General features: G+C 38.8%; 1 protein-coding gene across 1 annotated transcript in view; it reads left to right on the forward strand.

Moving 5' to 3' along the window:
- The window catches only part of LOC122796810 (ATP-dependent translocase ABCB1-like), a 1,504,949-nt gene that overhangs the window by 1,376,996 nt on the left and 101,111 nt on the right, over window positions 1–26,842 (forward strand). The window contains exon 24 of the mRNA XM_044065546.1: window positions 21,016–21,213. Coding sequence (XP_043921481.1) covers window positions 21,016–21,213 — 198 coding nt within the window. The remainder of the gene's footprint in view (window positions 1–21,015; window positions 21,214–26,842) is intronic.

A 26,842-nucleotide genomic window follows, 5' to 3' on the forward strand; every position in this document is an offset into this window, starting at 1 on the left:
ACTTTAGTGGACTAATAGTATGGCAATTGCAGGCTGTTTCATTAAGGCACTGTTAAATGGTTCCTGTATAGCATGCAGGTGATGTTAGTCCCTGAATCCTTTAGGCAATACATCGGAATGTAATAAAGTGTTTCTACATGAAAGCTGTCTGTGTATTTCTGTCATAAGTATTTGCAGTCATTGGAGTTGTGTTGGTGACTGACCCTCTTTGGCTAGGGTTGCCACCTTTTCAAATGGCCATAGTGGGACATTTTCAGACACACATCAGATTTTGCAGGCTGACACATACCCACGGTCAGTACAAAGGATAGAACTTTGCTTTTTTGCCTAAATAAAAGCTTATTCTTGTAGCAGTTTAGTTGCTTATCCTGTTTCTTGTAACATTTAGGTGTTTTAGATACAGAAATAACTATTTTATGCAACTATTACATAAAATATCTGACATAATTATGTCCTACAATCTCAGGACATTTGCCATTTTTAATATTTTTGGTTAGGACACAACCGCCCAAAGAGGGATTGTCCCTCGCAAAGTGGGACAGGTGGTAACCCTATCTTTGGCTCATGTCCATAGCACATATTTGCTATAGTATACAGGCATATACTTTCCATATCCTTTGTTCATATAGTTTGGTCATGGCAGAATGTGTGATTGCTATGGTCCATGTTATACTCATATATGAACATTTCAACCGCTGTATACGGGATACCTATGGAATCCCGAATGCACACAACTCTGATGCCCACAGTACCAGGCCCAGACTCCCAAACACTCAAACTCACGACAGTCAAACTCGCAAAAGTAACACAAACACAGAACACACGCACGCACATAAAGACACACTGCTACCTACCACATCCAAACAAACTATCCTACACTATGTATGAGCAGGTGGGCAAGCCCCCCTACACCCCCCATGTGGGTGGCTGTGCCCCCCACTTTAATATTCTACCTCCGAGATCGCACAAACAGACACACAAAGCAAGCCCACACCCACACATTACAGTCCCCCAGAAACACACAACACACTCAGAACACACACATACACACACTAAAGCCCTCAGAAACACACTTACACACAGTAACCTACCTGAACCGCAACATCAGAAGCACTAACTAAAAGTCCCTTAACATCGGGAATTTAAAACTCGCGCTTCTGGTGTTTCGGTACTGTGGTCTTTCGGTCTTTAAGCCTTGTGATTACATGGGTCAGTATGTCAAGCATTCGGTATTTGGTAGGTATCCCATTTATATGTACCTCCATGGTTGTGTAAATGTTGTTAACCTATCTGCATATCTACATATGTATATATATCCCTATATATTTCATTACACATTTTGTCCTGTTTCCACACACAATCTCCTCCTTTTGTGTTTAAACCTGTCAGACTACACAACCACTGTTGGTACATCTCAGGTAGCTTAGGTTATTGTGAAGGTTGTGTACATGGTTGCGTGTTCTAATCCTGGCAGTGGTAATTTTATCTCTCAGAGCAGGCACTGGTAGTGCAAGGGTGATTAATGCACATTTCAGCGGTTGTGAGTGGCTTTGACTGTGATCTGCGCGATGTTCAGCAAAGGTTATCTGTGTAGTCATGTTTAAGCGCCGCTTACCGGCACTTACCAGCGCAATAACCTGCTAACGTCTGCTTAAAAGTGCTTTAATAACCTGCATCCAACATCCCTTATTCGGGACCTCAAAATGACGTAACAACCCTTGCAGGTCTTGAAACGGGACCATGAACACCACAGTCACTGGCTTTACCACTGAGGCATATGAGATATGTACAACTTTTATGGTGTTTAGTATGTACAGTGTACTACAGCCGTTCCTCACTACTGCAAACAAATGTGTAAGTCAGTTGGTGTACATATGTATGATACCTGTTAATGTTCATATGTTTGTTGAAGTCAGTGTTGCAATGTGACCTGACAGGGTGTATTATGGATGAGAATGGTTCTTGTTTTGTGTCCTTTTTACATTTTGCCCATACTCCATGTGTACCCCTCCAGTTCACATAATGAACATCCAACACAGGCCCACCTTGATGCATATTCCATTAGCCAGTGGTCCTCCCCCTACCAATCTCCACATACACAGCAACCATTGCTTCTATGGAGAATTAGGTTAATATTAATAGTTATAATACCAGAGCTGCATGTGTTTTGCGTACACTTCTATCCATTTGGAATGATTCTGTGTCACAAAGTGTGTTCATAGATGTTTAGATATATATATGGCTATAGATGTCACTGTATATATATGTATATATATATATATATATATATATATATATATATATATATATATATATACATGTATATATATATATATATATATATATATATATATATATATATATATACACATGTATATATATATATATATATATATATATATATATATATATATATAGATATAGATATATACATATATATATATATATGTATATGTATACATATATATATATATATGTATATATATACATATATATATATATATATATATATATATATATATATATATATATATATATATATGTATGTATATATATATATAGATATATATATATATATATATATATATATATATATATATATATACATATTTCTATCTATGTGCACACATCAGTGACATGTATATATATATATATATATATATATATATATATATATATATATATATATATATATATATATATATATATATATATACATATATAGATAGACAGTATTAATTTGTAACACTTATACATATGTAGACCTGTATATGTTGATTCACACATTATAGTACATTACAATGTACTGTACATATGTACACAAAGTGACTGTCCCATTTGTGGTCTGTACTGTGAAATGCCTGTAGTATAAGGTGTAGTCTAATGACCACTTACCATGTATACAGATTAGATGGCTTAGTGGTAGGTCCCATGGCTATGGGTGGCCACGGTGGTGCAGCGGTTAGCGTTGCCGCCTCACAGCAAGAGGTTCTCTGGTTCAATTCTCGGATGGGGTGCCTTCTGTGCGGAGTCTGCATGTCTTCCCTGTGGTCGTGTGGGTTTCCTCCGGGTGCTGCGGTTTCCTCCCACATCCCAAAGACATGCATTAGGTGGATCGGACACTCTAAATTGGCCCTAGGTGTGAGTGTGTGCATGTGTGTGCCTTCTGTGGATGTTTGGACTCCAGGCTGGCAACTCGACATCATAAAACTCCACTGCCAATCATGAGCGGACAGATGATCCGCTGTGGCGACCCCTGACTGGGAAAAGCCAAAAGAAGAAGAAGTGGTAGGTCCTATGACTATGGTGTGCATGGTCCAAGGTTCAACACTTGCGATGTATTAGACATGTTTTCCTACAGAATAGGGCTAATTTAAGCAGTTGTAAGCAGGTTTAAAGGTGTTTGTGCGACATTATACCAGCAGTTGTACACAGTTAAACAAACTTTACATCCTACAACCTGTGCACGCAAATATGGCCACTTCTGCTAACTACTCTGCATATATACATTTCCGTGACATAACATCTCACTATGTGCTTACATAACATTACATTGTCTGTTAACTGTACTCTCCTGCACACGTGGGTTTATGTGTGTTCCAAATGTTTATTATTCTGTAGAATACTACCTATATATGCAAGCTGTGGTTAAGGTATACTATGTAACATGTAAAACATATCTGACTTTATTGGGATTTGAACCATGACTGCACAGGTATTATGCAAATGCTGTAGGCATTACACTCTTGACATTAACGTTCCTTCTGCCTATTTCCTATGTCCATGAATCCTATGTGGAAGCTTGGCTACACAACAGGCGGAGCCACCCACACTCAGTGAGCTTCTCGAAATACCGACATAACACATGAATTGAGATACTATACATTAACATCCTAACTACATTTGGCATAGCCCCTCACTGACACACTTTAGGGGAAGTTGGTGGTTAACCATGTCAAAGGCCTTGGAGAGATCTAGAAAGAGGGCTGAGGAAAGTTTATTGTTATTTCAGTTTTGATTTATGGCATTGGAGAAAGAAAAGAGGGCTGAGGTGGTACTATGATAAGGCCTGAAGCGATGCTGAGTGTTTGCCAGCAGATTGTTATGGATAAGATGGTGCAACAGTTGTTTGTGGATATACTTCTCCATGATTTTGGCCAAGGGTGAAAGAATAGCTATGGGTCTGTAATTAGACAGTTCAGTGGAACTGCCACCTTTATGAAGTGGGATGACATGGGATATTTTCCAGATGGAGGGGATGGTGGCTTCTGTTATGGTTCTATTGATTAAGATGGAAATGGGGTAGGCTGTGGCATCTGCTGCTTTTTGCAGGTACTCTGCAGGGAGAAGATCAGCAGATAGGGTAGTTGGTTTTAGTTTTTTGAGTAGGCCATGAATAAATGAAGTGGAGACTGGTAGGAAGCTGAAGGATAGTTGGGAACTGGACATGGCTGTATTTGAGTTAGAGCAACTAAAGGCTAGTTGACTAGCTAGGGCCTGGATAGTTTCAGTAAAGAAACTATTAAAGGCATTAGCAGTGTTCTCTGGGAGTTTATTGATTAAAGCTGAGGGGGTTGGAGTAGTAGTTTGTCCTGGATGTAGTAGTTTATTTATGCCTGCCCAGAACTTTTGAGGGTTGTTCTGATTTTTCTGTTGAAGATTACAGTAAAAGTTTTTTTTATCAGATATAATGGATTTTTTGGTCTCATTCCTTAGCTGTCAATATTTAATTTGGTCTAGAAGGGATTTTAGATTACGCCATATGGCCCAAGCCTTGTTCCTGAGAATGATTTTTGATTTGGTATCTTTTAAAAGTCACAGTACTGTTTTTGTTTTAGTTCTAGTTCGTACAGGAGCATGAGAGTCAAGGATAGCAAGGAATTTAGTGTTAAAGTAAGCACCAGCTTCTTTCAGAGGCAATTGTTTTAGGACTGACCAATTACAGAGTTTGAGTTCATTTTGAAAACTGATGGGGTTGAATTTTTTATTATTTCTTACGGTTTTATAGGAGGGCTGGTGGGGATTGCTAGCTTTGTGTTTAATTATAATGGTGAGGAAGTGATCACTTAAGTCACCTGGGGGGATCCCTGATTTATACATGTGGGGATGGCTATTGATAAGTATCCATTCTAGTATGCTTTCTTTGTGGTTGGGCTTCCCTATCCTGGTGGGGGAGGATATGGTCTGTGTAAACCCATTTAGGCTTACATGGGTGGAAGGAGACTGTGCAACAGGTATTCCAGTCCATATTGACGCCACCTAGAACAATAGTTTCCTGGGGGTGGTTACTAAATAACAAACAGAGGATATCTTCTAGGGTATTCGAGTTATTACCTGGGGGGATATTCACAGTTACAATATTTAAGCATTTATTTTTGTTCATTTGGAGTTTGGTAGAAAGAATTTCTGCGTTATTAACCTGGGGAGGTTGTAGGGGGTCCATAACATTTAGTGTGTTTTTAAAAAGTACAGCTACTCCACCTCTCATTCTATTAGTGTGGTACAGTCATAGTAGGTTGCACCCTGGAGGTAGTACCTCACTATCTTTTGTAGATGGTTTTAGCCAGGTTTCTGTTAGACAAAGTATGTCGGGGGAATGAAGTGCTAAGAGGGCATGCAAGCTATGTACCTTGTTATTTATGCTTCTGATTTTTAGGTGAACCGTAAGGAGTGAATTGGAGGGCCTAGTTATAGTTGGTGAGATAATGGGGTTAATATCAATGGGATTTGAGCCAGCAGGGGAGGAAGGACCTGGGTTTGGATGGATGTCTCCATCCAACATGAGTTTGTAGTGTAGGCTAACCATTAGCTTTAGCAGTTTGTAAATTAGTTTGTGATAGTTTTTGGTTTTGGGGTTGATGTATTTGGACTTAATAGGATGATAGTTTTTAGGTGTTAAGGAGTTGGGTGTGAGGTGATAATTAGGTAAGCTTTCATGAAGGTTTTTATTGGGGTAGCTGTTTGGCTTTTTGGGTAGTGGAATGCTGTATATGGCTGATTTTCATAGAGGGTAAGGAGATAAGGAATGAGCATCAAGGGCAGCAGAGACAATGGTAATAGCTTTATTTTAGGGAGTGAAATTGAGAGTGGCAAAGGCGTTGTAACAGTATTATATTCTAACCAGAATAAATGAGAATGCTTAGGAAGGAAGGGCAGGTAAGCAGTATGGATTTAATGAGGTATCTAATGTAGATTGGCTGCTGTAGTAGAGGGTGTGGCTATATGACTATAAATTTAGCACCACTGGGGGCAGGTGAGATTTGGGGGTAGGGTGGGGCGGGGCGTGGAGAGAGCCCGAGCATAGCGAGGGTGAGCGGAGTGGGGCTAATCCAGAGCACAAGGTTCATAGAGCTTGTAACCCTAAGGTAAGCAGCAAAAGGGACTTAAATGCTCTATAATTTCATGGATCAATAGAAACTGTTATCATTTTTAGTTTCTAAATATTACAAGGAAAAACTGCTAACATTTTTATTTGAGGGGACTTAGATACTCTACAGTTAGCTTTATTAAGCTAATCTAACACTTGTTATAATCAGAGTGAGGCAGAAAAGTTTTCTGTTAATTCATCTGGGTGGTGTCTTTCTAATGTAGCAAGCCTTTCAGGATGGGAGCAGATAGAAGGGGAAGCACCCTTGTTAGGTCTGTAATTTGTGAGGGGCAGACAGAAAAGTTTTCTGTTAGTTCAGCCGGGTGGTGTCCTCATTCTGTTTGACAACCCTAGAGGTATACTTATTATTGATGTCTATTGAGACACCTCCATCTTTGGCCCTTGTCTGTGCAGCTACTGGTCTAAAAGTGTGGAAGGCACTGAAACCTTGCACTGCCGGAGTGCAGACCATCCTTGGGAAAGCAACATGGTTTACTGACCATGTCCTCCAAGCTGACAAATACTGGATCTGCTCAGAATGACACCAGAAAGACAGCCAGTTGTTGAAATCAATGTTTTTTGTTCATATTGTGGCATCATACTCGGTGATGGTAATATGCCGTTCAGTGCCAGACTCATGCCACCTGAAACACATCATCTGAAAGCTCTATAATGTTTCTCTTCATATTAAGTCAGTGAGGTGCACTTCAGGTCATTAACACTTACATGAATATGATGGAATCATACTGGTACCTGTGGCATAATGACTTGAAAGCATGAGTGATTTGGTGAATCCTGGCTCCAGATAAGAAACAAACAAGTTATCTCCTCCTTGTTCAGCCTAGGTAGAGGGGCATCAGTATATCTGACAAGTGAGTCTCTTATAATGAGAGTCTTGAGTAAGTGACCATGACATAATCAACAGGGGCAAGCCAGAAAAACTGCTTGAGAATGCTGCACCAGCTGGGGTCATCCATATATTCAAAAGTGCTGGTCTTTGTCTGAACAGGCTGACAGTGCTACTGGTCTCTGTGTTTAAAATGTTAAGGATGTTAATGTAGTAAGCAGAGGACACAGTTCTTGACTGTGAGACGAGTATCTGCAAGTTCAGAAAAGGTAAAGTGTGCACATTTCTGCATGCTGCAGGTGAAGAAGAACTAAATGTATAATACATTTTAGTTAAAAGAAGGGAGAGAAAGAATATTGCATTGATGAGACTGAAGTTTCAGAGTTAGCTGTGAGCTGAGAAAGAAACTGCTATCTGCCATTTATTTACAGGGCTACAGTGTCCCATGGAAGGTATTGATATTTGTATTACTGAATGACTTGAGCTAATGACAGTGACTTTTGTGAGTTACATGCTGCAATCATTTTGTTCCTCAGGGCTGCATTCAGTAATTTTTCAAAGTATAACTTTCCTCAGCACATTAATATTTTTGGTCTTTATATTCCTCTGAATTTGGTTCAGTGTCATGATGACTTTTTTGTATTTAACACAAGATATCCATTGCCATACTGTTGTCATCTTAAACTAATCCACACGTAAAGCTCTGTATTATAGCATATAGGTTAGTACGAGGCTAACTGCCCTTGCGAACCATTTTAAGCCTAACCAATTATACCTTGTGAGACTCAAACCCTGCACTTCATGTGTGTAAGGCAAACACCTTAACCATTAGGCCACCCTCCCAACCCTCACAACCTCACAACCTCACAACTCTTTTGGATTTGACAAATCAGTCCAGATTCATCAATACAAAGAGTACCTACATCATTGTTCCACTTTGATTATAGTTAACTCCAGCTTCCAGTGGTTTAGAGTCATCAAGGGACTGACTTTGTGCAACTAGCCATCTATTAAAGGGACAAATGCTGGATGTTGCTGGACCATTCACACTACAGTGGTTTGCTCATAAAGTGGTACCAGAGGGCACTTTTCTGTTCTTTTGCTGACATTTTCTGAAGTTGTGAGCACAATTTTGCTTGTGAAACAGTAAGGGACCACCAGATATCATATATGAGCTTTTTCTTTTGTATGTAGCTCTCCTTGGAGTGCCTTTAAGGACAGGAAATCAATAGTGAATAATTGTAAGGAAACTCTAGCTGTGGTTATATAAAAACATGCTTGCTGCTGGTTTGACTAGCAGTGAGGATTTAGTGCCCTGAGAGCAGAGGGACTGAAATGGGTGATTGGCTGCTGCATTTGAAGTAGAACTGTAAAATCCTTAGCTGTGCTATTAATTTGGAGCTGCTTACTGTCAGAAAAACAACAGGAAAAATGAAGGAGAGGCCATTCTAGACTTCTGTCTGCCAAATGGTTTGATAGTAGCCAAAACATGGTTCTGAAAGAGAGACAGTCACAAGATTACATACAAGAGTGGCCAACATGCTACTCAAATCGACTTTCTCCTAGTAAGGAAAGGGCGCTGGGGTGGAATCAACAATTTCAAAGTCATCCCAAGTGAAGCAGTCGGACCACAGCATAACCAACTATTTGCCATAATCAGCTGCATGCAGTGGTCATAGCAGGCTCTGAAATCAAAAGAGACCAGGCTGAAGACCTGGAAGCTGACTGGAGTGAAAACACGACAGTTTGAGGAATTACTTAGGGCTATAGCACCTGAAGAAAAAGAGGAAATAAATCGAGTTGAAAAAGAATGGCAACACCTCAAAACAACATGTGTGTGGACTGCAGAACAGATATGCAGCTGAGCCAGGTATAGAAATAAGCTACATAAGGAAAGCTGGTGGTGGAATTTAAATGTCCAAAAAGTCATCAAAAGAAAGAAAGAAGGAATGCAGGAAAAAGTGGGAGATAGAAAAGACAGACCAAGCTAAGAAGGAATACTGGTTGGATAACAAAGATGCAAAGAAAGGAGTTGCAATTGCAAAGAACAAGCCATTAGAGGCACTCTATCAGCTCCTAAAAAGTGAGTTAGCTGATGACATGAAGAAACTATATCAGGTTGCAGGGCAAAGACAGAAAGATAAAGAAGATCGTCAGACACCCTTCATAAGGGATGCCAGCAACAACCTGCTCATCAGTCCAAAGGACATCAAAGGCAGATGGAAGGAGTATTCCCAGCAGCTTCTGAATGAAGAAAACCCCACATAAGCTGTACTGGCCCATACACAGCCTATAGTGAGAGAAGAGGAGGAGCATACCATGCAATAGGTGGGAACAGCACTAAGGAATATGAAGTCAGGTAAAGTAGCAGTCTCAGATGAGGTCACAGCAGATTAGATAAAGATGCTGAGTGAGATAGGGGAGAAATGTCTCCTGAGGGTACTCATAGCAGTGCGGCAAGAAAAACATATCCCAGATAACTGTGGGATAAGCTTACTAGTGCCAATGTTCAAGAACAAAGGGACAGTACAGAGATATCAAACTCCTGTCACATTGCATGAAAGTTCTGGAGGGGGTGATTGATAAGTGAATATGCAGAGTAGTAGAAAGTAAGATGGGAGATGAGTAGTTAGGATTCAGATCAGGCTGCAGTACAACTGATCTGATGTTTGCAGTAAGACAGACAGTTGAGAACAAGCTACATATGATGAAAGAGTCCAACTGGGCATTCCCAGACATGTGGAAAGCATGTGACAAGGCCCAAAGAAAGCTTATTTGTGCAGTCCTGTGGTGGTTCAAAGTCCCAGAAACATTGGTAGAATTAGTTTAGTAAACTCAAATGCCATGGAACAACTAGTCACCATCCCCACAAGAGGAGAAAACATACTTGATCTCATCATCACGAACATGGGAGCACAATGTTCAACATCGGAAGTATACCCCTCACTGGTGAGATCAGATCACAAACTAATCTCGCTGGAGGTCCTCATCCCACCCCCACCTGAAATAAAAAAGACCACAGTAAAGAACTTCTCGAAAGCCGACTTCACACTTCTAAAGACTAGTGTGGTCTCCTTTAAGGCCCCCGAGCCGGCGGAAAACAGTACCCAAGCCGCTGAATCACTTACAAATGCCTTCTACCAGCACCTACAGGACTGCATGGATAAGGCAATCCCAAGCAAAACAAAGACTCTTTGTACCAAAGGCAAGCGTCCAGTCTGGTGGACCCCAGCCATAAACAAACTCTACAACAAAAGGAGGAAGCTACTACAAGATAGAGCAAAATCCTTAAAATTTAAGACACCTTTGATCACTACAAGTAAAAAACTAAGAGCTCTCATAAAATCATCCAAAGCAAACTTTGAGAGAAAAATAGCTAAAGACTCAAAAGACAATCATAAGGCCTTCTTTAGCTATGTTAGAAACCTGGGAGGAAACTCCCAGATATGCTCAGAACTAGTTCAAAATGATGTGAAGATTACTGATCCTACAGACATTGCCAACATACTGGCTGACAGGTTCAGTGCAAACTTCTCCCCCCCCCCAAAGGGAGAGATATCTATACCAAACGATTGCAGCCCCCCAAACATCTCTAACGCCCAAGTGAGAACTGCTCTCTCCAAAGCAAAAAACACAGCATCCATGGGACCTGATGGTGTCCCCGGCTGCGTGCTCCACGAACTCAACAAGGAATTAAACCCACAGCTAGGACAGCTGTTTAATCATAGTCTCACCTCTGGATACGTACCCAGGGAGTGGCGCACTGCGACAGTAGTCCCACTTCATAAAGGCGGGGCCTCCACCGACCCTGGAAATTACCGGCCCATTAGCTTGACAAGCCTTATCTGCAAAGCCATGGAGAGGATCATAATGGATCTCATAAATAAAGACATAGGGAATTTGCAGACTTTGGATCCAACCCAGTTTGGCTTTGTCAAAGGCAGATCATGCCTTTTAAACTTGGTTGACTTTTTCAAAACAGTCACCAAAGCCATTGATGAGGGAAAGGCAGTCCATACAGCCTACCTCGATCTGGCGAAAGCCTTCGATAAAATACCCCACTCGGGTATCATTGAAAAACTCATCAGCTTAAATGTTAACCCATACATCACAAGATGGGTTGCAAACTGGCTGAGTGACAGAACCCACAGGGTCAGAGTTGCTGGCGCCATGTCAGACTCAAAGCCTGTCACAAGTGGTGTCCCACAGGGCTCAGTCCTGGACCCACTCTTGTTTGGCATCTACTTTTCCGAAGTACAAGCAAACACAGGAGGGTTATGGCTGACAAAGTTTGCAGATGACTGCAAACTGGGCGCCGTAGTCAAAAACACATCTGACACAGATATCCTTCAGAAGGGTCTCACAGAAACGGATAACTGGTGCCAGAGCCATGGCCTAAAGTTAAATGCCAAAAAATGCATAGTCATACCCTTCGGGAAAAACAAGGTTACCCCTAGCTACCATATAGGTGGCAATCCACTGAGCACAGAAGAAGTTATTAGGGACCTGGGGACCCAGGTTGACAGTAGCCTGTCATTCGACACCCATTGAGCTAAAGTAGTTAGGAAGACCTTCTACATTGCCCACCTTATCATGAAGGGATTCACATCTAGATCAAGGGAGGTCATAGTTTCCCTATACTCATCACTCATCAGACCAATGATTGAGTACAATGCCCCATTCGGAATGTATCTGACCCGACATTTGCAGCAGCTGGAGAGGCCACAAAAGTTCCTCACCAAAAGGATAAAGGGTCTCAAAAATCTGTCCTATGCTGCCCGACTGAAAGAACTTCAGCTCTATTCAGTCGCTTACCGCTTGCTCAGAGGTGACCTGTGCCTGACATACAAGGCCACGTCAAACCCAGATTTGATGAATATGCTTCACCTCAAAAAATCTAGATCCATCAGAGCCACAAGGGCGGGAGACTTAAACCTCGACACGGCTATTAATAGGACGTGCTGGAGGGATAGATTCATCACCCAAAGACTCCCTATGCTGTGGAACAAAATCCCGGTATATGTGAGGCAGAGCACCTCGCTGGCCTTGTTCAAGAGAAATCTTGACCAATGGATGGGAGATCGCAGATATACCCCAGGGATTACCTCAGTGTCACTGCTCGACAGAGGCACAGCAAAATAATGGGTATAGTTCCCCATACTAAAGGGGTGGGGTAAGCCACAAAACTATGGGCTAGGCTTGTAAATGCCCTCGGGCAGATAGCCTAGTATAAACCTATGAACCTATGAACCTATGTACAATGACCCAATGACTTAAGTACAAACAGTATTCGGTCTCACAAAGGGGTTTGCAGTTGGAGTGGGTGTGTATCAGGATTCAGCTCTGAGCCCACTGCTATTCATTCTGGTGATGGACTATATTAGCAAACAGGTCAGAGGGGACAGATCAACGAAGTTGCTGTATGCAGACAATGTGACATTACAGGCAGACTCTGAGCAAGAACTTCAGCAAAAGATAGGGGAATGGAATGCAAAACTGAAGGCACATGGGATGAAACTGAGTACAGATAAGAGAGTTCTAATGGCAGCAAATGGGGAAATCAGAAGAAGTTGAGAATCAAGATAGAAGAGAAATAGTGGAAAAGGTACTTGGGTGGGGTGAAAGAGGAGAAGGGAAGTTTGAATGAGGAGGTCAAAGCGAGAATCAGTGGGGCTGCAGCCAGCTGGCACAATGTGTCAGGTGTAGTACATGACAGAAGAATGCGATGGAAGCTAAAAAGCAAGGTGACCAGGACTACTGTATGGTTCAGAAACTTGGGCAGTTACATCAGAGCAGTTGAGGAAGCTAGAGGTGATGGAGCTAAAGTCCCTGAGAAGGGCAGTAAGATGCACATTGTGAGACAGATGAAGAAATTAGGACATAAAAGCAGAAACCAAAGTAGCTCCATTTGCAGAAAAGATCAAAGAAAACAGATTATGGTGGTTCAGGCACATGTCCAGAAAAGCAGAAGACAACATGGTGAAGAAGATTTGGGACAGATAGGAACAAGGCAAGAGGAAATGAGGGTATCCAGCAAAGAGACGGATGAATTGTGTGAAAGAAGACCTGTGAAAGTCAGGTATGACTGTCAAAGCAGGCAGGTGAGTGGCACTGAATAGAAAGAGATGGCAACAGTTGACATGACATGTCAAACCCATGTAGAAAATGGGAAAAAGGGGAGTGATGATGATGATGATGATGACAATTACTGTCAGAAAAACAAGTAAGAAGCATAGGGCCGTGGTAACAGTACCCCAGATTATATCAAATGTTTCAGCTCAATTTTTACACTTGCGTGCTTTGTGGGATGTACATGAATAATAAAATAATGTACATTTATATCTGTTTACTGTCTGAACAAGCAATGTTTTAGGAAGCAGTCATATATATTTTTAAACAAAATCTTTATTGAGCCATGGCAATCTGACTACACAGCTAATTAAAGTCAGATAACATCTTGCCTCTAACAATCAACATGAAAATTTAGATTAATAAAAGCACCATAATGTCAACTTCTTTTTACATCTTTAACAATGTTTATAACTGCAAATTTATCCTAAAACAGTGCTGCTGTCTTAATTTGTATTCAAAGAGGGACACAAGGCCTCCAGATAATTTTCCTTGTTTACCCAGGTATGAAGCAAGTATGATGTAGGCTGGGGTATCATAACTCCTCTTTTCTGTGCAAGAAAAGGAGGTTGTATCATAAGATGATCTGTTGCACTCAGTTATCCCTTTTTACATAAGCACTACTATCTTTGTGTGTGGCACTGGCTAAAGTGAGTGGTCCTGCCCCCATTCCGCATAATGCATAGTGACAGGACTATGAATGCACTACTCATCCTTAGTGAATGCCTCTTCTTAGTCTGGTCGGTCCTTCTCTGGGGGTGTTACATCTAGCGGTGATTTCTTCCTCCTTTCCTGCAAGTCTATAATTTCAGTTATGAGAAGTGAGAAACATATCTCTACAATAGATGGAACATAATTTCCTTACATATTTGGGAGTACCCTACATGACAGAATTGAGTGTAATATAGACAGATCCTGTGGCCGGTTCTGCTTAATCCCTTCCTACGTAACTCATTTTTTATTTCTTTCCATACTGTTACTGTTTTTATGTCTTATAGTGCAGTATAATTTCCTAAGTCAGTATTCTCTTTTGATATATGTATATTCCTGTTTTAATTAAATTCGGCCACTGTTGCTGTGCATAGTGTCCATTTCCTTTTCCACATTTAAAACATTTTGTCTCCTGAAGTTCCAGTTCCTTCATCAGTACTATCATGTATCATCTTCTGTCGCCTTTTTGGATACCAGCCGTAATAATGAAACTAGACTAGTGACTGATTACTTCCCTCTTACTTTTCTCCTTCCTCTTCTTCCCATTGGCTTCCTTTAATCTTTTCTGTAAGCTTCTGTATACCTTGCTTAAACTCATTCAACTTACCACATTCCCAAAAAATGTGTCTCCAATCTCCTACATCTTGCTGACACCTCCAGCCATATGATGGAACATGTGGAAACATTTGACTCAGTCTATTTGAGGTATAAAATATTTATGTAAGCATTTCCAACCAAATTTTTGGAACTTCCTAGATTTATAGACCTTGTGTGTGGTTTGTAAATATCTTGCCAGTGCTCACTTAACTCTGTGTTCATGATTATGTTTTTCCTTCTAGCCATCATAACTTCTGTTACATGCTCTTTCTCTAAGTCTAGTATAGATGCATGCATTCTACTAGCAATGTTAACTCTTGTACTTGTATTGGACCTTGCTTCCTGCAGAAGTTGAATTACTTGGGGTTTTTTTCCACATCTTATCATTTTCTTATCATACTTCTCTAGCTTGTTTATTAAGCTCATTCACTGCAACCATTGGTTTCTTTGAAGATTGTACTCTTCACATACCTTTTCCCATTTCATTACCATTTCTCCCCTGCTAAATTGTCCCCAGTACAGAATTTTATTATTACTACCTGTTAACCATTTCCATGTCACTGAGGTATCAGTTCTAAAATCTGTCTTCCCCATATGTAGCTCAAACTTCCAATAGTTCCCTATTTTCTTCCTTAACACATCTGCAAGTGACCTTCTTATTGCCATTCCATGGTTGTTATCATTTTGCCTTGTTTTTTGAATAGACCGTATCCCAAATTTCTGTACCAATTTATTTTTCTTATCTCCTAGTAGTATCTCTTTCCAGTTGGCTGAATAGTACTATCTTGCAAGTAATAGCCTAGCTTAAGCTGTATTACCTCAAAGTATGGAGAAGGTCTGGCATTATCATGCCCCCCTCATCTTTAGGCCTGAATAAGATTTCCCATTTTACTGTAGGCTGTTGGTTATCCCAAAGGTATATTGAGATTAATTTTAAAAGACTCTTCCATTTCTGCTCATGTAGGTGATAAACAAATGCTTCTCCAAAGTAGATAATTAAGGGAACTGTAAATGTGTTAATTATCTGTTCCTCTGGACATGATCAGCTTTTTAAATTTCCCATTTCTTCATCATCCCACTTACTTTATTCATCATATCTGTCCATGTTTTTCTCTGGTGATTCAGTTGTTTTTGCTGAGATCCAACCCCCCAGAAGTTTCATCCTACTATGATCCCATAGTCCAGGAAATGTTGTACCCTTTCAAAGGTTGATACATAATTGACACTAATTGCTGCTGATTTGGTTTCATTTATTGTATATTATATGATCAGATTGAACTGCCTCAGCATTTAAAAAAGTCTCTCCAAATCCTTGTTCAGATCTGTCAAGAAATATACAATATAATCCGTGAACATAGCCAGCTTATATTCCTTAGATAATGTGGTCCGTCCTCTAATTTCCGAATGTTTGATTGAGCAAGGGGATTTAAATATAGAGCAAACAACAAGGGAGACAAAGGATATCCCTGCTTGGTTCCATGTCCTATCAAAATGCTTTGTGTAACCCCCCCCCCCCAAGCTTTATTCTCACACCTGACCCTACGTACTTTTCTTTGAGTAACAAAATCAAATCTTCTAGAAATACAAATCCCTTAAATGCATTTCAAAGGCTTTTTCTATTCCTAATTCTATCAGGATTAGGGGCTTCCCAACCTTTCTGCTTCCTGATGTATAATATTTACTAACATGATATTATCATATGTTTCTCTGCCTTTTCCAATGCCACATTGGTCCTTATGAATTAGTTCTCTGGAAAAATACTTTATCTAGTCTCCTCCCCATCTCATTGGGAGTTCCTCAAGGCTCTATCCTAGGCCCCCTTTTATTTTCTATCTTTATAAATGACCTCCATCTAGCTATCCCAAACACTATCTGCATACAATATGCTGACGATTCTACTATTATCTGCTCTGCCAATACACAAACTGAACTACAGTCTATCACACAAAAGGCTTTTACTACTGTCGAGCAATGGTTCACTGATCGCTGCCTACTGCTCAACCCTAAAAAAACCAAACTGCTATTATTCTCACCTTCCCATAGATCTACCCCTCTTAACTTTACTCTTACTTCCATTGACAACACCATTATTTTCCCAGAAATGACTCCCAAACTACTAGGAATAACCATTGACATCAACCTCAGCTTTGATACGCACATCAACAATACTATCAAATTAGTTAATAAGAAAATAGGTTCCCTTTACAGAATCAAAGCCTTCCTTTCACCAGAAGCAAAGACAATCTTAGCCAGATCCCATCTAACCTCTTCTCTACTATATGCATCTGCCTTATTCACTAACCTCTCCAAAAACAATATCAATAAACTAGCACAATCTTACCATAATATCGCTTAATTTGCAACAGGAACCCCATTTAAAACTCACCACTGCCTGAACCTAAGAGAACTAGGTTGGCTTGAACTCCCTAACCAACTCCTATTTCAACAATTCCAAATAGCTCATACAATCCTATACCAACCAACTAAAACACCCATACTCACTAACCTCATTTCACCTTACAATAACCTGAAGCATCTACGTTCTTCCAACAAGCTACTGATAAATATTACCAAACCTAAAAATTCGGCTGGAGATTGCCTCTTTTCCAACTCTGTTGGAAAAATGTGGAATAAATTACCCTCTGACATCACATCTTTGTGCTCTCTCTCACTTTTTAAAACAAATAAAAATCATCTCAACAAACACTGGCTATGCTCCTGCACCAACCCAGGTTAACTCACTCCTTCCTCTCCTATCCTATCTATCCTTACAGTAACTTTATATGTATGCTTTCTGACAAAAAAAAAAAAAAAAAAATTTTTTGGTTTGCAATTTTTACATTAATGTTCCCTACTTACTGCTTTTTTTGTAAAATTGTATGTAACAATGTCTATGTTCTGTTTCCTATATGTTTTTTTATATCTGTAATCTACACTTGGAGCTTTTCTCCCCGGGCCTCTACTGAAAATGGACATATATCCAGCTAGACTAGCCCGGTCAACAAATGTAAAAATAAAATAAAAATAAAATAAATAAAATAAATAAAATTATTCAGGATTTGCAAGATCCTTCCCTTCATTGGATATTACTGCTATTATTGCTGTTCTCCAGGATTTTAGGATCTTTTTGTTCCAAAATTACATTGAATAATGTATATGCCAACATTGTATCAAGTCATGTCCGCCTAATGTTTCAACTGAAAGCCCATTCCACCCTGGAGACTTGCCTCCAGCTTGAGTTTTTAACTGGTCTTGCATTTCCTTCCTAGAAATACTTTGGGACAGTGTTTCCAATTCTTCACTCAACTGGGGGAGCTGGATTCCCACAAAATAATCCGTAACTTTTTTATCCTGCTCGTTGTAGAGTGTTTCATAATAATCTTTTAGTCTGCTCCAAATTTATTCTGGTTCCCTTAACAGTATTCTTGAATGAGCATCTATTGATTTTTAATATTCCTCTATTAATCGATTTGTTGTCTCAAAGTACTAGATGAATGTTTTTGTATTTTTCGGGATTGAGCAAAAAAAAAAAAAAAAACATGTTTTAATGCAGCTTTTCTATTTAGTACCTCAGCCTCAGGACTTCCCTTACCTCGGTCTTCCATTTCATATAATTCTCTACTCTCTTCATCTGGCAATTCATGTGTTTTCTCTTGAAGTGTTCCTACTCTCTGTGTTTAGTTTCCTACACCAATTTCGTGTTGCCCATTCACCTGATTCCTTTTCTTTTATTTCATTCTTTAATTTTTCTGTTCCTTCTGTTGAACCCCCATTTACATCTGTCACGTTTGTTACTATGTTCCATTCTCCTCATAGCATGAGCATGTTTTGATGAAAAAATATTTCATTGAAAATACTTCTCACTTCCATCTTAGGGATTCCTGGAGAGAGGTACATGTTTCTAAATGTAATTCCTTTACTTCCCTAGTAACCCCTCAACAACACATATCTTCCTCATGAATCTTTCTTACTTTCCAAATGTGAACCCCCTTTTAATTATTATTATGCCACCTGTTTTCCTCCCATCCATTGCACCACTAAAGAAGCCTTGATAATGCCATCTTTGTATTAAAGTTTTACTTTCTGTTCAGAAGAGATGAGTTTCTTGGAGCATTATTCTATTTGTGCCTGTCTGCCCAATCTTACTCCTCCTCCTTCCCTCATCTAGTAAGCCATTTATATTCTAGGATAAGATTTTTAACTCCATTGCGTTTTAATATTTTGTCCCCTTTGTGTTCATCTTGTCACGCAACCCAAACCATCTAGTTCATCCTGTATACCTGTTTTATATTGCATCTTATTTATTGTCTGTGTTTCTTGAGAATACAGTAGCTGTAATCGTGAAAACTGAAAACACTTTTCCCTTTATCCCTCCAACTTGACCTCTAATAATAATACTGTATAAATCCCCCACTTATTTTAACTTTGAGTCTATATAACTGCATTTTTCTTGATGCCTGCACCTTTCTTTAAGACAAGCCATTGTGTGCATGGGTCCCAACCTCATCTAGTTTTACTGTTTAATTCTTCCTTTCACACATAGCTCACATCTGTCACCACCATTCATTCCATCCCTTTTGTACTGTTCAGTTACCAAATCTCACCTCTTCATAATACTAAGCGTATTCCTAGCTTTACATCTTTACCTCATCTATTTCTAAGTTGACATTTCTCCTTCTTTGAACCCTATATTCCATGATTGTTTTGTTATAATTTACCTTGTCCCCTGTCCTGGGTCACACTGGTATTATAAATCTGATATATGACTATCTAGTTCATCAATATACTAATTGACAGTATTTCCCATTAACTTATCAGGCCTTCTGAAGATTAAAACAGCTCTAAAATGACCCTCTTTCTTTTCCTGTTCTCAAGGCCAAATTAGCTTATTGGCTATTGGCTATTGAACTTGCACTGTTTTTTAGCCTCTCAACAGTTCTCAAGATCAGGAGGAGAACTGGTTCATGGGTTAGAAGAAACTTTCACTAGCCTGCTGTGTTACGTTGGAAGAAGAGTGTGCGAACTAGTCATTGCATTGTCTTCCCCTAATGTAACTTGGGGCACAACAGTGTCTGTTCTGGAGAGCCATAGGCTGGTTCTAGTGGCAGTTCATACATGCAGAAGCTCACATTATTTAGTCTTTCCTGGATCCATCCAGGAGACATCCTGAGTGAAACAGGTATAACCCCAGTTCCTTAGTCAGGTAACCTAATCTGCATTCTGCAGTAGTTTGATGACTGGCACATGCAGTCCCATTCTGGTAGTAGATAGCAGGGAACTATTTAGGGCTGTCATGAAAAGAGGAATAGCCATTACTAAGCATGGCATGGGGTGAAATAAGTAGTCATATTTATTTGTTTATGTTCATTGACTGGGATAGCATAGTTGAGTACAGCACAACACATTTTTAGTGGCATCTCTGGGAGAAAAGCTCCATAATAAAAAAGAAAAAAAAAGGATTACAAGAATAAACATCAAAAGAAATAGAGGATTTTTTTTCTAAAACACAATGCTCAAATTAGAGATGTTCAAGCACATTGTTTCAGAAATATTTTCCAGTTTGAAGACACCAATGAAAGAAAGAAGGCAAATGCCTATTTTGTGTGTGAGAAAACAATCTGTGTATTTTCTCCAAGTAATGGCAACCATATAAATAATTATGATCAGTAGTGGATGTTGAGAAATTGCTACCCCTTCTAAACAAAAACTAGTTTTAAGCAAGTGTCTATAGGACACTCCAAATTAAATTGTTTAATGAATAAGCTTGACTATGTGAAGGAGCGTATATAATGTAAAAATGAATATATATAATTATTGAATCGTTGCTAAATATACTACCTATTTCAGATACAAATTTGCAAAGAATAGGATGCAACATATTCCAATGAACAGATGGAAGTTATACTTCATAACTTAGATTTACAGCAGTAACATCCATGGAGGGGAAAAGGGCTGCACCAATCTGTATGCCGAAAATCCATCCATCCATCCTCAAACCCTTTTCCCATTTTGTACATGGGGTCGGGGTGTCACTTCCACAGTGCCAATCATCTTGAGCCAAGTTTTACACCACCGATAGGCTAACCCTGCCGCAGAATCTATATGCTGAAAATATGAAAATGTAATTATACTGTGCTGCTTTATAGTTTTTCACAGACAGCAAGGTGAACATGCCTTGTTCAGACTCTAACAAATGCTGCTAAATGTCCCTGGCAATTCTTATATATGTAGGGTTCAGGTTTATTTTAAATCAGTAGATCCACTGTGAAACAAGCATTTAGATGTATTAGTACTGCTCAAGATGGGTTTGTAAAAGAAGCTGAAAATATCTCATATAAAGTAAATTTTTTGTTGTTTTTCATAGGCTACATTTGATGGAGGTATACAATTCTCTAACGTTTCTTTCAAATATCCAAATCGCCCAGATGTGTCTGTATTAGAACATTTGAATATTGAAATTGGTAAAGGACAAACAGTAGCTCTTGTTGGAAGCAGTGGATGTGGAAAAAGTACAACTCTTCAGCTTCTGCAACGATTTTATGACCCTCTCAGTGGATGTGTGGTAAGCTTTTTAATGAGAAATCTTTTATTTGCAAAAGCTGTGTGAAGATTTGTGAACTGTATCTGATTTATTGACTTTTTATATTAAAATGATTATCTTATAGTTGGGCAGATGTCTAGTCTTTTTGATTTTTGAATTATGTGACTGAGCCTGGATTTATTTGCCTGAGCTGCCATTTTTATTTTGAGTCCTTAGACAGCAATATGTGCTGATCAATATGCATAAGTATATCTTGGGTTTATGCTGCCACAATGCAAGACACTTTATTTATTAATGTTATAATGGACATCCTTTTTTCACACCATTCGGATAGTTCATCTAGATTAAGCTGCAATCTGTCTTGCTCCAGTACATTAATCACCAAGGTGCTTGTCTTTGCATCATCAACAGACTTGTGACCCAAATTCCCTTTCCACTATCTATAACAATAAGCATGTTAAACAGGAATGGCCAGAGTACAGAGCCCTGTGATATAACTCTACTGATGGCAGACGTTTAGTTGGAGTGGGTTGAAGGGGGTAGCCTTCCTGAGCACAAGGTGTCAGGAGGAACAATTGGGAGATGCCATGCAGGTGGCAGTGCGGTATCTGGATTCAGAAATGAATGCAGATAGTGTATTTGGGGTCAGGGCTAAATCTGTGTATATTATTTAGTTTTTTGCTTCTCACTTTGGAGCAGAAGATCTGTTTTTTTTGGGTCCCCAATTTCAAGTTTAGAGGATGCCAGATCAGGGAGCTACAGTGGGTGCCAGAAAAGCTAGTTACAGCTCTTATTGATGGATATTCTTTTCAAGTAAACACCAGTTGGCTTCACCTTATAACATCAGTCATACAACCAGTTGGTGACATAGTTCATAATGTAACTATTTAAATTGTTTTCTATTGTTCATCGTACAGCATTATGGGAATAAGAGTCAAAACGTTTAGCTAAGTTTAAGTGTACGATATTTATAGACAAGCCGAAATGTAAGGATTTGACCAGGTTGTTATAGAACTGTAACAAGTTGATTTGACAAGAACTTTCAACAAAAAATATCTAGTTCCAGTCTAAAGGCCTGCGGTATTTTGTTCTGAATATTTTTTGATTCCATTTACCTTTTAAGCAGGTTAATCTAACAGGCCTATAATTATTAACAGATGCAGCATTGCTGCATTCAGTACTGGTACTACAGTGGCCTCCTTTCAGATTTTAATGATATATCCATAATATAAACTCTACTGCAGCAAGTAAGTTGGGCTTGGAATCAGCGTAATGTTATTTTTTTTTTTCAAAACTAAACCATTTAGCCTAGCAGGACCAGCTGCCACTGCAGCCCTTATAGCACTTAAAAATAACTCCATATCTTCTTTAAGTATTTTTGGTCAGTTATTAAAATACGGACTTGTTCTCACCCGCCTATCATCAGATTTCCCCATGTACTTGCCAAAGAATGGGTCTGCCTGATAACATAACAGCGACAACGAAATAACCGACACAACAAAACCAAAAGAAACCGAAAGTTCAAAAACACGAAACTTCACATGCCCGACAAAACAATCAACAAAACAAATACCTTTCCCGAAAAACACACACACAACACAAGCACACCAAAAACCTTACAAACCTACACTAAGCCTTACATATGCAACTATCTATGCACTAACCTTAACCCAAACCCTAACCCTAAGGTCCGTCACTATCGAATACTTACCTTACCCGCACCCTAACCCTAACTCAATTAACCCACCCCAAACCTAAAGTCCGTCACTATCGCACACTCACCTGACCCGCACGCTACCCTAACGTCCGTCACTATCACACACTTACCTTACCCACACCCTGACCCTAACGTCCGTCCCTATCGCACACTTACCTTAACATGTCGGTGTTCTCAGCATCGGTATTCTCAACTGTCGGTCTTCTCCATTGTTGATCTTCTGGTGTCGGTGTTCTTGTCGGCGTTTAGAACTTTCAGCGTTTTCAGGTAAACCCCAAAGAACACATTGCAGAATATATCTGCTAACTTTTTTTTTTTGCTTAACTTGGTTATTGCTGGACTGTCAATATCACATAGCCTAAGGTGTTTAAAGAAAGCTACTTTGTTCTCTACTATATTTTTGGCTAGATTTACATTGTAACTTCTTACCTGCTTTGTACGACAACTTAGGGTTGGTGGAAAATTTCTTATTGATCACTGCTGATGGTGATTTTGTAGTAAGTGTCCTTGCCTATTTTTCTTTTCAGCCATTTTTGCAAAACTATTATTCCACCATGGGGAATTCTGTTTTTTACTTAAGAGTCTTGGACAAAGTGGGACTTTATCAGTTATAGTAACTATATCTTGACATATTTTTAGCTTAATTTCCATGTTATTACTTGATAATTCTATTTTCCAGTTCCATTTATCCACCATTGCCACAAGTGAATCATAGTTAGCCTTATAAAAATGTAGCAGGAATCTCTTTCTTTGGTGGCTGTTAAACAGGAGCTCCTATTTTCCACACTATGCTAACATGGTCTGAAGTTCCCAGGCCTGGGTTCTATATTCACAGCTTTTATACCACATCTAGGCCTTATCCAGATCACATCTAGAATTTTCCCTGCTGTGGTTGGCTAATCCTGAGGTGCAGTGGAATAAAGACCTGACTGCACCTCAGACTGTTGGTGTTCTGGGAGTGGCATGGGTACTTGTGGGATGGGGCAGGGGAGCATGGTAGGAAGTAACCAACATCCGCTCAGATATCTTAGGGAGGGAGACACCTTGGCTCACTGTGTTTTTGACATGTACAGGAATGCAGGTGGATCTTTACAGTTTTAAGAGCTTAGAATATCCATGATACAAGAGGTATTTTGCTTGGCAGGGAGACTGGACATAAGCAAAAGTACACATGCACCTCCCAAGGCAGCTATAGAGGAGCTCACAAGGCTGTTATGGAGGTAAGGACAGGACCATCCACTGGATTTGTAGACCAGCCTGCTCCTAACACCTAACTTTTACCTCCACTGGTGAATAGATGGGCTAGAGGACTATTGCCCCCCTCAGAGAAACAAATGGGTCATATGGGTGCTAGAAGAGGAGCCATTGAGCTGATCCTGTAAACCACAAAGAAAACAAATTATTTGTTGGGTTGGGAGAAATTATGTTTAGTTATTACCTTATTAAGTAAAATGTGATTTGAAATAAGGGATTATATTTATTTTATTTTACATTTGTTTATCTGGGAGGTCTGACTAGACAAAGTTGTCAGTTTTCAGTGGAGGCCCAGGGAGAAAAGTTCCAGAAACAATTGCTAATATACTATACATGAGATATTTACATGGGCATTGTTGTTTACACATACAGTTATAAAATATAGCAGATAATAACATATGATTGCAGAAGATATTTACGTAAACATAGTGGTTAAGACATACAATTAAAATGATATTAAATCAAATTCATTTTGAAAACCTTAAATATTCCCCAGTAATCTAAAGTCCTTCATAGGATAGTACTACGCTAACAGTACTAGTACTGTACTGGCCCTTGGAGGCCATTTTAAGCCCAGCCAATTATCTCATGTGACAACCAAACCCTGCACTTTGTGTTTGTAAGGTAAACACCTTGACCATTATGCCAACATCTTACCCTGATGGCACAGTTAATGGAGTGAGATATCATTATTTTTAAATACTTAGAGGTAGGAAAAATAGATGGGTTAATATTGATATTCTGAGGTAATTATCCAATTTTTTATCCATGGGGAACCTAACCAAAGTTTTTAATAATGAAGTTAATTACGTTAAAAATTTTAAAACTTCTTAAGACTTTGGAGACAGAATAATTGTATTGATTTTGGTATGTAATGCATAGAAATATTTTAGCAGATTTTTGCAAAGAAAATCTTAAACTGGACAGTAATATAAGAAAGAGATGCAGCTTTGAGGAAAAAAAGACTTGCAATAACTGTCTTGCTATGTCTTGTTTTATGTTATAAATTTAATTTGTTTCATAAATAATTATCATTAAATTCAGATTTATTCATAGTAAGTAGAATGCTTTATTATTTCAAGGAATTTCATATCTGAATGAGTTGCAAGTTTACAAGATTTTTCACTGGGTAACTATCAGATAAGGAAACGATGGCTATCTGCACATTAGTGTCAGAAAGCTGCAAGCTGATTAATCATACCTAATATATCAGGTGTGTTATAATTTTGACATTTTGAAAATATCACATTTTCATCAAAAGCTGTAATACTTACTGTCACTGTATTGTATAAAGGAAATGTGATATTAGTACTTGGTCAAAAAGTGTAAAAAAGAGATTTCAAATAAAGGTTAAAGAAACAGGATAGGAGAAGATAGCCTTGTCCTGCTTCTATTTTTATTTGACTAGGATGTAAGCTTAAAACATTAATAAATAAAATAATTGATGAGTTGGAATAGATTACTAGACAAAAATTAAGAGACAACATAATATTTGGGACCAGTAAATGAAAAATATACATAGATTTTACTAAAATCCAATATAATTGCCTAACAAAGGTAGATAAAAAGGTGCAGAATGCCAGAGATGTGATGACGAAAATTCAGACTTACTGAATATGTTCTGGAAGTGCTAGAGACAAATGAGAGATGGAACAAGATTAACATTTTGTGGAAAAAGATATTTTGATGCACTTTGAAAGAAGACCCCTTGAGAATGGAAAGAAGTGTAACTGGAAATAGGGTTAATCTTCTTCACTGTACCAGAATCATTTATACTTAGAGAAGGGAAAATGATGGCAAGGGATCCCATTCCTAACACAAAGCAGAGTATATATGCATGTGTATATATATATATATATATATATATATATATATATATATATATATATATATATATATATATATATATATATATATATATATATATATAAATATATATATAGGTTTACTATCATTTGTCCAATCGAACTTATCGGTTGAACGAACCAACGAGTGAAAAAAAAACTGACACAAAAGTCAAACGCGGAAGTGGAGAATGTCGAATTTGACTTATTTGAACATTTTCCACACTTCCGCAAGTGGTACTACTGTGCAACACACAGCAAAGAACGTTTTTGCGGCACCCCCACACCACCTGCTACTTATATATACAAACTCCGAGATCGCACTACAGTGAGGGAAATGGTACATTTCCCAAACCCCATTATAGTGTGATCTGCATTAAAATGTTGAAATTCACAACAGCGAATGCTGTAGTGCATTTACTGTTGTGCATTTCAACATTTTTATTTTCGTTCGTTCCTAAAATCGAATTGGGGAATTCAGACTAACGTAAATCGAACAAAGTCCGATCACCCTTTAGATAGTAAACCTAGATAGATATATATATATATATATATATATATATATATATATATATATATATATATATGTGTGTGTGTGTGTGTGTGTATACACACACACACACACACACACACACATGTATACACGTTGCTGTAAACTGTTAAGATGTATGTATGTTCACTGGGGAAGTGAGAAGCTAAAGTCAGATTAGAAGCAGGTGATATGTTTTTGATATTCCAGTAAGTGACTGGTGCTAAATTCCCGTAAGTAACAAGGTATATAGATTAGGGGCCAGATCCATTGACATGTGTGTGTGACCATATGAGCATTGGTGAG

Source organism: Protopterus annectens, chromosome 3.part0, assembly GCF_019279795.1.
Source record: "Protopterus annectens isolate FY-2018-M chromosome 3.part0, PAN1.0, whole genome shotgun sequence".
NCBI lineage: Eukaryota > Metazoa > Chordata > Ceratodontiformes > Protopteridae > Protopterus > Protopterus annectens.